The sequence below is a fragment of the Passer domesticus genome, chromosome 6 (genome assembly GCF_036417665.1).
Source record: "Passer domesticus isolate bPasDom1 chromosome 6, bPasDom1.hap1, whole genome shotgun sequence".
NCBI classification, from domain to species: domain Eukaryota; kingdom Metazoa; phylum Chordata; class Aves; order Passeriformes; family Passeridae; genus Passer; species Passer domesticus.
The window spans coordinates 22,842,561-22,856,629 of NC_087479.1; the positions used below are offsets into that span (position 1 = coordinate 22,842,561).

Genomic DNA, 14,069 nt, shown 5'->3' on the forward strand with positions numbered 1-14,069 from the left:
GTTTCATACTGATAAGACTCTGAACTAGAAATATAGCAGAAAAGCATCCATGCAGGAAAAGCAACACTTATGCAGTCGTAACTGACTGAATCTGTCAGAAACAGAACTAAAAGCTAAGACTTCAAATGGAGAAATAATAACATAAATAGCTACAAGATCATTGCACAAGTGGCTGCAGTATTCCATCTGACCCACAGTACATTTACACAACACAGAAAATCTAACTTTAGCCTCATGTGAGCCTCACTCTGCTCATCCTTCCTTTCTAAGTGAAAGAAAAAAAATAATCAGATTTTAGCATTGTCAATTCTGAAAATCAAATTACTTCTAACAGAACTATTCCCAAGTGTAGGTTCAGTTACACTGTCAAAAAAGGGCTTAAACCTAAATCAGATATAACAACAGAAGCATGTTATTCTAACTACATCTACACTAGTGAACTTGGAGCAAGTTAACTTGATGACTTCCAAACTGAGTCAAATTGGTTGAAAAGCTGGGGGGAGATAGAGCCTGAGAAAACAGAAACAACAAAGCTACAGCAACATTGGTATGACATCAGCCGATGACTCAGAGTTTTCACATGAAGGCTTTACCCTGGGATATGTCAAAAAGCAAGCCCTACAGGCCAGCATCTCAGACTTTTTTAAGGGAGAGAAGAAGAGAGATCAGCTTGGGGAGAATACACAGGAAAGGAAAGACAGGGGAATTAGTTGTACAAAACCCTTGTACCTCATATCACTGGAGAAAGTCAGAACAAACTTCTTAATAAAATTTATTCAATAAAAACCCTTCTTACAAATGAACACTGTCAGATATGACATTTCACATGCATGATTCAGCAAGGGACACATGTTGGTCTCACATCCCAGTGTGCAGATTCTCAGAGACAGAAAGTCTGCAATCCTGTGTCCTGTTCTGCTTCTCCAGATGAACTACATCCAGTGTCATTTAAGCCTTTACTCCAGACACCTACAATGTCTTGTAACCCATGCAATTGAGATGCTGGGGGAGCTACCACCTACAGCTACTGCTGCAAATCTATAGGATAAAGCTAATGCCAAACAATGGAAAACATGGTAAAATAGCACATGGCACAGTGGTGTTACATTAGGAACCTGTTCACTGTCCTTCAGGGCACACTAGGCACAGCCCTGCATATGTATCACCTCCAATGGAGTCCCTCACCTACCCAACAATCCTACAAAGATCCAGGATCATTGGTGGCACTTTTTTAATACCCTGAGGTGGATGCATCTTTGCAATGGCAACTTCTAGCTGCAGCCAGCCTATGAAAATAACCATTATCAGGGTTAAACTGGAGAGCAAGAGCAGTTCAGGCTGAGATCTTAATTCCCTTGCTTTATTCTAGTCTCCAGATTTCCAGACTATTTATTTTTCAGAGACAAATGGAGTGATAATTTTCCCAGAAAAGTACTGTTTTTTGGAAAGGCTATCCCAGAATACAGACCACCTTTCTTCCCCTCCCAAAAAATACTGACTGTATAACAGGTTTCTGGAGTCCTCATCCATTCTCAGTTTCAGACAAGAAAATACATAACTTTTCATAAATCAGAGTGCCTCCAAAGTATATATTAAGACATATAGACTTTTATTACAGGCCTTTAACTACACAAGCAATCTCACATCACTCCACAGCTCAGCCTTTCAGTTCTGTGAATATAAAATATAATATCAGCATAACTTCTAAGCTTGGAACCACAACTATTTGAAAGCACGTAATCTCCTCCCCAGTCTGAATTGTCCTTTAGTTTTCATAACTATTCTAATACCATGTCCAGATACTTCCTTGTCTTATGTGTCCTTCATGTAAGCATCAGACTTCTCAACACACGTTCTACAATTTGTATACTTTTTCCTCCCATCTCTTCTTGCTGACCATCTCCATCCATCTCCATTATACCATAACCCTATACACACATAAACATTGACAAATTTCACCTTTACTGTCGAGGCTGATCACTAAATCCTGATGTATTCATTGCACTCTTGTCAGTGTGGTGCTGTCATGTGTCACTCTCCCAGAAAGGACAGAACCACTCAAATCCCCCCATCCCAGCTCCTGCATTTAACATGCTTATTATGCTCTTGACTCCTTCCAGGCACTGTACCAGGTAAGGAATATAATATAATTTGCCACTGGCAAACAGGGACATGTACACAGTTCTAAGCCTCGCCAAATCAATTAGCCAATGGAACCAAGCAAAAGCAATACTTCAAATGGCTTGAACAAGTTACACTGATATTGGAAAGAAAGACCATCTGAAAGACCCAGGAAAACTGTTCCAATGTCTGTGACAGCAAGGTCCAACTAGTGATGTTCCTTCATTCCACACCTAAACCCCTCTTAAAAAGGAAAGAGGTGAGGACTCACTTGGTAGGTGCCAGTACAGGATCATCTGCCCAGCCTCCTTGCCGGCGTGGGGGCTTAGGTGGTGGAACCTTTAATAAAGAGAAGAGACATGTTACAGACAGCTCCGGTCAAGCCAACTGAGACACCAGGTCCCCACACATTAATGTAATACTTTACAAAATAATGGAGAGGTAGTGTTTAAAATGTTCTTTAGTCATAAAATAAAAGGAAGACAAAAACTGCAAGTTTTTAAGCTTTTCTGTAAACAAAAGATGCATCACCCTATCTTGTCAAGTTTCAGGTCTATGTGCCTTTGACATTTGGAGGACACACAATACAGTAGCTGACTGATCCACAGAGGGTGTGCTCTCCTGGCAAAATAGGGTTCACTGGGAACTTGTTCATCACTGTTGCCCACATATCAGTGGGAGGTATCACATTATGCCTTTCCTAGGGTACAAGACAGCATGTTTTAGACATCTTGTTTTACATGAGGAATTGTTCCTAAAAAGTTTGCTTTTGTCCACTGCTTAGAATAGGAGGATAGATGCCAAGTTCAGACAGAGTGATCCATACCCAAACTCTTCCAAAGTTAGCTGGGATGAATCCCACCACTGCCACCACTGAAATCCAAAGGGGAAGATTATCTGGAGCTTAAAGACATCCCCTGCTATTTTCTTGCATTGTCTTGTGTGGCACTCTGCCACATGGCAAGAGAAAATGGGAATTCAGCTTGGGGCTTATGATGGGAATTTCCAAATGGGGCCATGAATTCCCACCATCTGGAAGCTGCCATTTACAGTTTTGGGCTTGGTTCCCCCAGCCTGAGGCACTTTGCACAGCACTGCCTTCAGTGTTCTGCATGGCAGGCAATGATGAAAGCAGAGGCAAGGTGAACCCAGCTTACATAGCTCCCAATTGATGGTGCCCAGTGAGGGAAGATGGATTACAGGGACCTGTGAATGGACCATCATGAGAAAGAATGATTGGGTAAAAGATGTCCCAAAACAGAGAAAAAATGCTAACTGCAAATGAATGGTGGGGACACAGGTGGCTTCCACAGCTTTTATTAAGGAAGTGAATGAGTGGGATGACTCCCAAGGAGTTTTGACTTCAGAGAGGACCTCGCATGTGTGGTGGGGTCAACCCTGAGCAAAAGCTAAATTGTCTCTTGCCACAGATGAGGACAGGGTCGAGCTAACCCTGATGGTAGGGGTCTTGCATGTTTATTTCTTGAAGTAGAAGCATTGTTTGTGAGTGTGGGAAATTAAGAGACCCTGCCAGGGGCAGCCTCTGCCTGCTGCAGGGAGGGGGTATGACCCTGCATAGCTCTCTGATAGGAGCAAAAATAGTCATCCTCCAAAAATAAACAGGGAGCAGGAATGAGGCAGGAGCTGCAGTCCCAAAATACCAACTTTCTTCAGCAAAGGGAGCACAGGAGGGCAGAGGGACAGGCAGGGAGCGTGAAACGCAGGAAACAGCCTCCTTATATGGGCTCATCCGTAGGGGACAGAGCTCAGTCGACTGGAATGACCATGTCACAGAATGTGAAGCCTTCAGGGGCCCAAGTGAATGGAGTTTTCTGATCTTTAAATGATTCCCCCAGATTCTTAAGATGCCAAACCAGAGAAGAGGCTACAGTGCCAAAAAAGGAGCATTTTGAATTCAGTTGATCTGGACACACCCAGAGCCCAGGAAAAAGTGGGAACACACACCACATATGGGCGTGCATGCCCACATAAACATTCCCATTACATACGCCCCTAACTCAAAACCACGCTCCTTCCCACACAGATGCTTCCCATGCAAACAACCCCCTTTCCCCTTACACTATCCCTCTGATAGCCAGCAATCCTATTTCCAACACACAGCCTCACAACTCCTCACAAAGGTGCACAGGGCCACAAAAATCACAACAAAAAACCTGGGCCGTAAGGCTAAGGGAAAATGCAGCATGTCCAGGGCACTTCAGTGCCCCTGCAATTTAATTTACTCATCAAAAACTAGCCTTCAGATCAAAAATAACTCAAGTGGGGCACACCAGATCAGAGGGATGACAATGTCTGGCCCAGTCTTTGCACAAGGCATGACTCCAGGGCATCTAGGGGTTTGATTCCAATGTCTTGCCAATGTTATACTGTGTTCTCATTGATCATACACACCAGGCAACCCTGAATGTCTGTCAGATCCTGAAAAACACCTCACATACACCTACAGGTCTTTTATTCCTCTTGCAATAAGTCAGGTAATTCTTTCTGAATTGCCTACAGGAGCACTAGCAACAGCAAAGGCAATGTTAACTGTCAGCTGAGGAGAAATAGCTTTTCTTTGTTAGCTGCCTGGAAGGTGCTGCAGTAAGGTCACATGCCACATACACTTTTGTCAAGTAAATAACTTACCTTCATATACTCTCACAGTTCCAAAATCTCAGTGTAATTTACAATTGAGAATGCAATGTCATGCTTTGGCATAATATGGTGACAGGTAGGGACTTTGCAGCTGCAAGCAAGAGCTTGAGACAGAAAGTGGGACAAATGTCAACCCCAGAGGGATCAGAGCAAAAATAGAGTACACTGTTCTTCTGTAATGCAGCAAATGTGCTCTTAAACATACCTTTTTGGTGAAAAAGTCTGGGGTATTTAAATGAGCAGAATTTGTTGGTACCTACTGTTACACCTTAAGCAAGATTTGTATGTATATTCCCAAATATAAAGCTATACATCCAAACAGTTTAGTGTTCAAAACACTGAGATTCCACCAGCTCCTGACAACAGTGTTGTTTCTCAGCCCTTGCTGCTCAGTCTCTTTCACAGCATCACTAATCACTTACTTGCTGGGATTTTCCTTTCCACTTCAGTTTCATCCATTATTTATCTCCAGAAGATCTCCTCTACTTGAGTTTCTGCAGATTGTCCCTTTTCCAAGGAAAACTGCCATGGTCTGAGTTTTTGTTTCGTTGTTTGTGTTTGGTTTTTTCCCCTCAGAAATTCAGCTCACCATCTTTGTGAGGGCATTTTTCCAGTATTTCTCAGGCCACCTTCCATACCACAACTTTGATACTACATCCACAATCAGTATTTTATCTCTCCCTTGGAAAAATGACTGGGCTGAATTCCATCTCTCCTGCATCAAAGTAGAAACTCTACCTTCTTCTTTATTGTTTTCCAGGCCCTTTCTTATCAGACAGATGCAGAATTCTAATCTGGCTTCCCCATTAAAGCAGAAATTTCCAGGCTACTTGTCAGATCACGTCTACAGTTCTGAAGGTGCCATTTGAATGCTGCTTCCCTCATGGAAGAAACTATCCTGTGTGTCTCTGAATCCTGAAGGTCCAGCAAAGTTTCTTTTAGGACCTACCACAACAGAGGTAGATTATGGGCATGTTAAGTCCCTCAGATGCTCAGGTGGGTCTGGAAATATGGATTAATTTACCTTCATCAACATGACAACTCCTTTGAAACACTGAGCACTCTGTGCAGGGATGCAGGGACTCAAATGACATTGAGAGCATGCAACAGAGGACACACAATTCCTCTATCATGTCATATTTCTCCTAAATTACGTAGAATCTATGTTTTTCCAATATACAAACACTGTGAGATTTTACACAGTATGTAGGTGTCTTATTTTTATCCGTTGACCAAGAAGTGGAAAGAAGTATGGGCGGTCTCAAGGATTCTCTTCTCCAGCAAGATGCCAGAGGCTCCCTTGACTGAAGAAAAGCAAATCTCCACAACCAGGCCTGATGAATTGGTTTTGATTACTGCCATTTAAAGAGCTATAAGTCAAGCAGCCCCACTGCTCCTAAACAGCCACATAAAATAATCTATACTGATCTCAGAGCATGTATGATATCAAAAACACATCAATTCCAAGATCTATACAAGCCTGAGCTTTTTGCAAAGAACAACCCATCTCTTCTGTCTCTCTTTATCATGTCCATAGACAGTACAAATAGTGCGTCTGATTTTAATGAATACCCTCCAAGGACTTCTGCATGTCTTAAATACTCAGCAGAAAATACTGGATTTGCATTTCATCCACAAACTGTCCTTCTTTTCACAGTCACTGGCTTTCCTTTACTAGGGAAAGTGTTACTGAAACAGAAGTTCTTGGGGGCCTTCAAATATTCTCTGCCATCTATCACAGGTAGGGGAGCAGTTCATATAGTTAACCAGCTATTAATCAAGAATTGCTCTCCCAAAACAGTGGCCAGCTGTCTGTCAGCTGACATGCACCCCTGAGGAAAGCTATCACCTTTGCAGGATTTGGCACCTTAAACTGTCTGAGGAGTTACTGCTCTCCCTTGCAGGAAAACAGTGAATGAGCACACAACAATCTGATTCTCTAAACAAGGGGTCACCACGTAGAATCCTCTCACAACCCATAGTTATAGCAAAGTGCCCCTCCAGCCCTCCCAAGCATGAACATTTCTAAGTTTGCTACCACTTTATGCTACATATGGTCAGACATTTTCCCACCTCCTACAGTCCTTTTGTTGACTTGAGGTGGGTCCAGAAGCACTCAAAGTATGAAATAAATGTGTGGAAAAGGAAAAGCTTTTAATAAAATTATTTTCAATGAGATTGTCCCTAATCCACATCAAGGTAGACAAGCAGGCAGGACTGCTAGAAAGGCTGGGAAACATGGCTGACTAGAAATACTATTTCAGAAGATGTCATCAAAAGGCAAGGAGATAAGCTCAGAAAGCTGAAAATAACTGCCCTGCCGGTCAGCCAGTCGGGGTGCACGGGAGAGAGGCTGCACAAGGCCTTGGGGAGCTCCAGGCCATGCAGTGCTAGGGCTCACTCTGGGGAAGTTGGCCTAATTAGGGAACAAAAGTTCAGCTGCATTTTTGAGATTCCTCTTGGAGAATCTGGCCAACTTCCAGATGAGAGGTCCCCAGGAACAGTCTGGGAGTCCAGCATTTCTACAAGCAACCAGAAGAGCTCTGGGGAAAAAAAAAAAGATGCAAACCCTGTAAAATGGAATCAGGTAAAAAACCCAGTGCTTCCTTGGATGCTGGATCCTTTCAGTGGAGGGTATTTACTAGAATAATGCAAGAATCAAAACACCTGACAGAAACCCTGGGACATGGAGAGACAAATGCAGCTCAGCCCAGGATGACCACGTGAATGAGAGGGCATTGGCAGTGTGCAGTAGCTATGGGAAATTCTGCCTCAGAGAACCCTCCCAGGTTCTCAGAAATGCCAATTGCTTCAAGAGCTATCTACTGCCAGTTCACCCTACTCCCAAATGCATGCCTAAGAAAGCAAAACCCTGGCAACATGCCATATACAAAATGCAGCTACCCCTGCTGAAGGCTCCTCTACAAGCTGAAGATCACAGGGGAGAACAGGATGCTAGAGGAAAACATTGCAGTAAGACTAAGATCTTTGGGAATAGGACATTTTTCTCCCACCCATACACCAACACTCTCTAGATCTTATTGCAGTGCAAATTGTAGATACAGAAATGACTGTGACTACATTACAATTATGACTTCCTAGGTCATGAACTCTCTAAACAGAGTGGAAGGACAGTGCCCAAACCATTGTGATTATTTTTACACAAATAAGGTTCCCTGATCAACACTCAGCCGAGTACAGCTGGTGCTGGGTTCCTCACTTGTATGTTTTAAAGTTTCAGGGAATGTAGGGGAGAGCACTTGGGGGGTGGCTGCTGCACAGATCCAGACCAGACCAGACAATGGAATGAGAGTTTAGAGCTGGGTGCCAACCACTATGCAAGGGTAAGAACTGGGTCAGGAAAATACCGCTCTGATTAAAGGCCCTGATCATATCAAGCCCCAGGCCATGTCTGCACCACAGGTGCAGACACACCTGCAAGCAGGATCCACATGAGTCAGCTCAAGTCTGGAAATTGTCTTGTTTTAGGTACTTCTGGTAAGGAAGCTAGTACCTCCCCAGGTAGAGTGCAGGTTGCTTCTCACCAGGGGATCTCCACATCATTCTGCACTGTATTTTAGAATACAAATACACTCACTCAACCTCACCCAATTGGGTGACCTAGCAATTTAAGAACACAACTGGCTTTATATTTCAGGTACTTACGTTCTTTTTATAGTTGTTCTTCCAACAAACATTGAATGAAAACAATTGATCCTGGCATGCTGACCTACCCTAAAAAGCAACAGCCCATTTTCCCACTCAAATGTTTTAGAAGCACTGGCAATGAGAACTACAAAAGGACTTTGATGCCCGCTCTGGAAAGGTCAGATCTTCAAATCCTCTTTCCAGTTGTTGCCTTAAAGCATGTTGTCATTCAAACACTGAGAGATAGAGTCACAGAGGCCAGCATTCACCTGTATAAGGGTCAGAAATCAGGTGCTTTCCCCATTTTTAGTCTGTGATGGACCTTGAGACTACCTATGCCACCTCTACCAAAGCACAGCTAGAGGATGAGGTCCCAGCAGGACCCATTGGAACTGATGTCTTCCCACTCAAATATTGTTCCCTTCAGTTAGAAAGTCTTTTCCCATCGTACCAAAATTCTTTTGGTTCCATTTGCAAAGCAGAGTGGCTTCAGCAGAAAGGACTGAGAGCCTTCTCAGACTCAGAACAGCTCATAGACTTGTCATGATATATAATATTCCTTATGGAGGTGGCAAACATTACTTGCTACATCTTTCTCAGAGAAGGAAGATGACAATAAAATCAGTGTTTTCCAGCTTAGAAAGAAGATGGCCAGTTTAATCTCTATGTCTAAAGCATGAGGTTCCAACACTGAAATGAACATCTGCTTACTCAGGAAATGGAGGTCCCTGAAGGGAAGGAAAAAGCCCTGCTCTACTTCTGAAGGCTAGAAAACACAGGATGGGGATCAGGCTTTCTCACTGGTAGTGCAAGGACATGCACTCCCAGAGCTCACAGAATGGGGCCAGAACTCCACAGAAGCACATACTGCCATTCCCAGCCACTCTTTACCATCCCAGTAGACCCACCAGCCCATCCTGAGATTATCTATGTACTAGGCAGGCACCCAGTGCAGGATATGGATTTTGTTATGAGGATAAGGCATCCAAATCCCCCTGTGGGTCTGTTTAGGGAATACCCACAGTGCTTCTGCATAAAGCTCTAGCTTTCCTTTCAGATAGGGACTAAAGAAAACTAGTGGAAGGACTTCTCCAAGGTCCCAAAGCAAATCTATGGCAAAGCCACAAAAAGAACCCAGCAAAATCTTGGCTCACAACCACATTCATAATCCTGCTTATTCTGCTTCTGCAAATTAACTGAAATATTAGGATACACCCTTTATTATACCATTGATTAGCTTTACAGCCTTTGGCTAAATATCCCAGGCAGTCTTGGAAGGTGCAGCCAAATGAGTGATTCAACTGGCAAAAATTCAGATGCAAGATGAGTGGTTTGCCAAGGGATGCAAAACAAGTTTCAGAGCAGGCAGATGGCTGGAGGGCAGGACTTCAGCAGGTACGTTGACATCAACAACCCTGATGAGGTTGTTCGTTAGTATTCAAGCAGCTACAAAGTTATCTTCAGCACAGCAAGAGGAAAGGGACCAAATCCAGGAAGAGTTCATATTATAACACTCAGCAAAGCCCAAAGGGAGTTCAGAGAAGGGTTATATGAGCCATCCGGGGGATGAAGGGGCCAGCTTCGGACAAATGATTCAAGAAGCCAAGTATTTCAGATTGGCCAGGCAATGACTAAGGGAGAGATATACTGCAACAAGATTTGAATCACATTTTATAACACAAAGTTCCACTAACAGTTGATTTGGAGGAGACTTATCATACAATTAACAGAAGTTTGTAAGCATACTGTAGTATAAGTTACAAGCAGCTTACTGATCAGTCAGATTTCTGAATGCTCAGTTAACCATTTTATACCATTTACACACTTTTCCAAATGGAAAAATACTATAAAGTGTGACTGTCATGCTTAAGAGCACAAGCCTGCAAAAAGGACACAGGAATTATCCAAACAAAACCGTTTTCAAAGCAGGCTCCCTCATACTAAGTAAATCTCCTTGCCAGGCACCATTGCATAACATCCCTGAAGCAACAATTGCTCATGTGGAAGAGTCACATCAGTAAAGTTATTTTAATGAAATTTAGCAGCCAGAAGCAAGGTGCCTGTGGCATGTGACCAGTCAGCACTCAACAGCAGACCTTGGGAATCAATGATTTAGGGCACTGTATGGAGGTGGAATTAGTTTCAGTGAAATGACTGTAAGGACTGGTTCCAGCGAGGCGGGGGCAGGGGGGGGAAGATTAGATCAATTATCAGTAAAAATTTCTATTAGACAACTAGTCCCCAAAACTATACCCATCAGTGGGAGGTCTCTTTGCCTGATAAATGGAAAAGTGCTCTGGGCATAGTCCTGAACCATCCATCACTGCCAAATAAACCCAGTGGATCTTTTTTACAATATCATCTCTTGCACTACCAAGAGAAAACTGAGCTAATCTGAATAGCCTTGCCTCCTTGTGATGAGCACATCCTTCTGAGGCCAGAATTAATGAGATGGGTGATGCGGGTTTCTTTTCTGGGCTTTAGATTTCACAGATGAATCTACTGTGCTACCAGTACTGGAGTGGTCCTTCAGCAGAAGGAATTAAGAGCACAGGAGAGGGTATTTTAATTATCAAAGAGAGAGAAACTCTAGGCAGGAAGAATTGGGCAACACCAATTCCATGGTTAGGAAGAGTGTAAGGCAACTAGCCCAAAGACTTCAAGAGAAAGAGGTAGAACTTCTCAGGTTGTTCTGAATGGCTTCTAATGCTAAATTAATGCTAAGGCGTATTTAGCCTTGGTGCAGAATAAGAAAGGATATGTGTGACTTCTCTGTGTGTGACAGGAGCCTGGTAAGAAGCACTGTGACATTATTATTGATTCTGGCGTTCAGTGCTGGTACAATAAAAAGAAAAGAGTCATAGAAAATCCAAAGGCACATGTCCTTGTTACTACTGCCTGGCCTTCTCCTCTGGGGCACCAGCAAGACTTCAGCATCCCTAAAGATAAGTTCTCATGTTATAAGAGCAAACTAACCATACTGGACAGCAATCTAGGTTAAGTCAGGTTTTGTACTCTATTAGCTAATTGCTGTCCTGTCTTTTAGATGAAAATAGAGCATCTTTTCAGTGGCCACATATACATCTGTGACCTCAAAACAAGATGCAGCAGCTGATAAGAGCAGCTGTTTCAAAGATAATTAAAAATCTGTCAGCAACAGAAACAGAGGATGCAGGAAAGGCACTGCATCCAAAGCAAACTTTATATTATTCTCCAGTACTAGAGTACCCTCTTAAGGTAGTCTCCAGACACGTAATAGGTTAATCCTACTAGTCCCCTTCAGAGGAGCCAGCATCTACCTAGAAAGCCTTGAGTCTTACATGGTCAGCCTTTTCCTGATAGTCTTCATCCTTGAAGGGTCAGGAGCGAAAAAGAGAGAAAGAAGTTAAAAGGAAGCACTATGGAAGCCTGCACAAAACAGCTTGAAGACTGACATTTATGAGTGTCCTGCAGCACAAGCTTTGCAACCTTATTCACTTGAACAAAGCACAAAGTTGATCCCACCATTATAACATTTTATATCCAATCATTTATGCAGATGCCAACTGTGATGCTTAAAGAAAACAAACAAAAAAACCCCAACAAAACAAACAAAAAAAAACCACAAAAAAAAACCAAACAAACCCAAAACATGAGCAAGAAGAGAACAGACTCAGTTCATTCTCCCTATAGCATGATAAATCTCAAATTATTCAGGTGTGTAGGATCCTAGAAGGATTCATATGGAGAATCACTGCAGCCATGCCAGAGATCAGAACTGATGCTGGACCAGTCATACTAGGGGTTATACACTGTAACAGGCTACAGTCCTTTTTTCAGAAGCTACTGTTTCTCAAGGCAACCTCAGATTCTCCCCTGAGAGCACAGGTTGCAGCAGTTAGTGTAAGACAGGCATAGCTGCCATCAGTGTTAGCTTCAGCACATGATCTTTAGCTAACACTATAAAGGAGCAGGTTGGTTGTGGGGTAGATAAGTAACTCAAGAAAATCAGCCTGTTGATCTCTGTGAAAGTTGCAAACTGGTTGAGAACCTTTTAGATGAGCAGACTGTCAGCACCAGCAGTTGCAACAACCAGTGCTGTTAGGCACCAAATGCAAGGAGGTAATTAGGAACCCAACAATCTCTATGCTGTTCTAGAAATCACAGTGTTCGGAACCACGTGGAGGAGAATTTAGAGTATTCTAGATTGACCTGTGACTCTACACCAGGAGTATGCATAGGATGGCTGGAAACACTCCATTAACCCACCTGACTTTTCTTCTGGATTAAATAATCTCCCCTGTGGAACATGGAAGCCATGTGATTATAAATTGCATATACCTCTCCTAGAAGTGGTTTGGTACCTGAGTTCATTTTGTGTCTTTGCTGTCATCTGGTCTTATGATCTTACTACAACAAGAGCAGAGTGGGGCTACATACAGGTTAGAGCAGCTGGGGTACAAAAGTGTCCTTACCAATGAGCAGCACAAATGAAATCAGATTTGCCCAACTGGTAAAAATCTGTTGGAAGGATGTATCTGTCAGCCAGGGGTCTGCTTCTTCCCACAGCACACAGCAGAAAGGTTGGCTTCTGTGGGGTCCACATGACCTAAGCTTCTCTGGATGTACAGAACCCAAGTGGCACAAGACTTGCACCAGCATGGAAGAAAATCCAGCTGGGCAACACATACAGGAAAAGTATTTAAAGAACCACTTCTTGGAGCAATCTTTTACGTGTGTTTCATCCTCAGCAATTCTTATTTTACAGCATTTTACATGTTTTTTAACTATCACCCAAGGACCACAACTACATAAGCAAGCTTACAAATACCAGCTAGGACAACAAGAGAACATATTTTCAGAAGAGAAAGCAGAGCCTATTCCCAGGCTGTGGTAAAATGTGGCAGAGAACCACCAGGAAACTTGATTTTTGGGCAAATAAGTAATTTTGTCCTACCTGTGTGGAATTATTTTCAAAATAGGGAAACCTATTTTGAACCTTCATCCTTTAGGCTGACCACTGCTTAGTAAAGCAGTCTCCATTCAAAGGACTGACTGAGTGCTGTCAGAGATATGCTGGCAAAATCATACTGAGACTGCAAGAGGCAGAAACCAGGGAACTCTTGAAAAAAGGTCCCAAGGGAATCACATCACTGTAGGATGAAGAAAAAATAGACCATGGAAGTAGGATAACATTAAAATATTTTTGCATACAGATTTCTTACAGGACAGCAAATAGTTCACTCTTGTTGAGAGAAGAAACGGGAAAGGAAAAATCTGCTGATACTTTTTTTTTAAAGGCTTTTCCACTCATCTTTCCAAATCAATCTCATCAAGAGTTCCAAACCTGGCCAAACAACTTCTTCTGATGGATGTCATCAAGCCAGCATTCAGGCTGTTGGGTGCAGTGATGTTAGAGCCAGGAAAAAGGTTTGACTTTTATTCTGTAAAAGTGTCCAGAAGTCCTGTTAGCATGGGATAGCAAAGATCTTCAACAGATCTCATTGTATGAGCTGTCCCTCTCATTATACAAATAACACAACTAGCTTGAGTCTCTCCCATTCTGTCACAAACTTGATAGCATCAAGATGAGTAAATGTACCACATCAAGCCAGGGGATGGGAAAGGCCTCTCAATGGAAAAAGAGACACATTACCCCTCTG

The 14,069-nt window shown here is 42.8% G+C and overlaps 1 protein-coding gene across 3 annotated transcripts in view; it reads right to left on the reverse strand.

Annotated features, from left to right (window-relative positions):
• The window catches only part of IFT43 (intraflagellar transport 43), a 43,512-nt gene that overhangs the window by 25,113 nt on the left and 4,330 nt on the right, over nt 1-14,069 (reverse strand). For 2 of the 3 annotated variants that reach the window (XM_064423813.1, XM_064423812.1), the window contains one exon: nt 2,393-2,460. In XM_064423813.1, the coding sequence (XP_064279883.1) occupies nt 2,393-2,460 (68 nt within the window). Of the gene's footprint in view, nt 1-2,392; nt 2,461-11,747; nt 11,778-14,069 lie in introns of all 3 variants that reach the window. The other variant, XM_064423811.1, reaches the window with a different exon arrangement.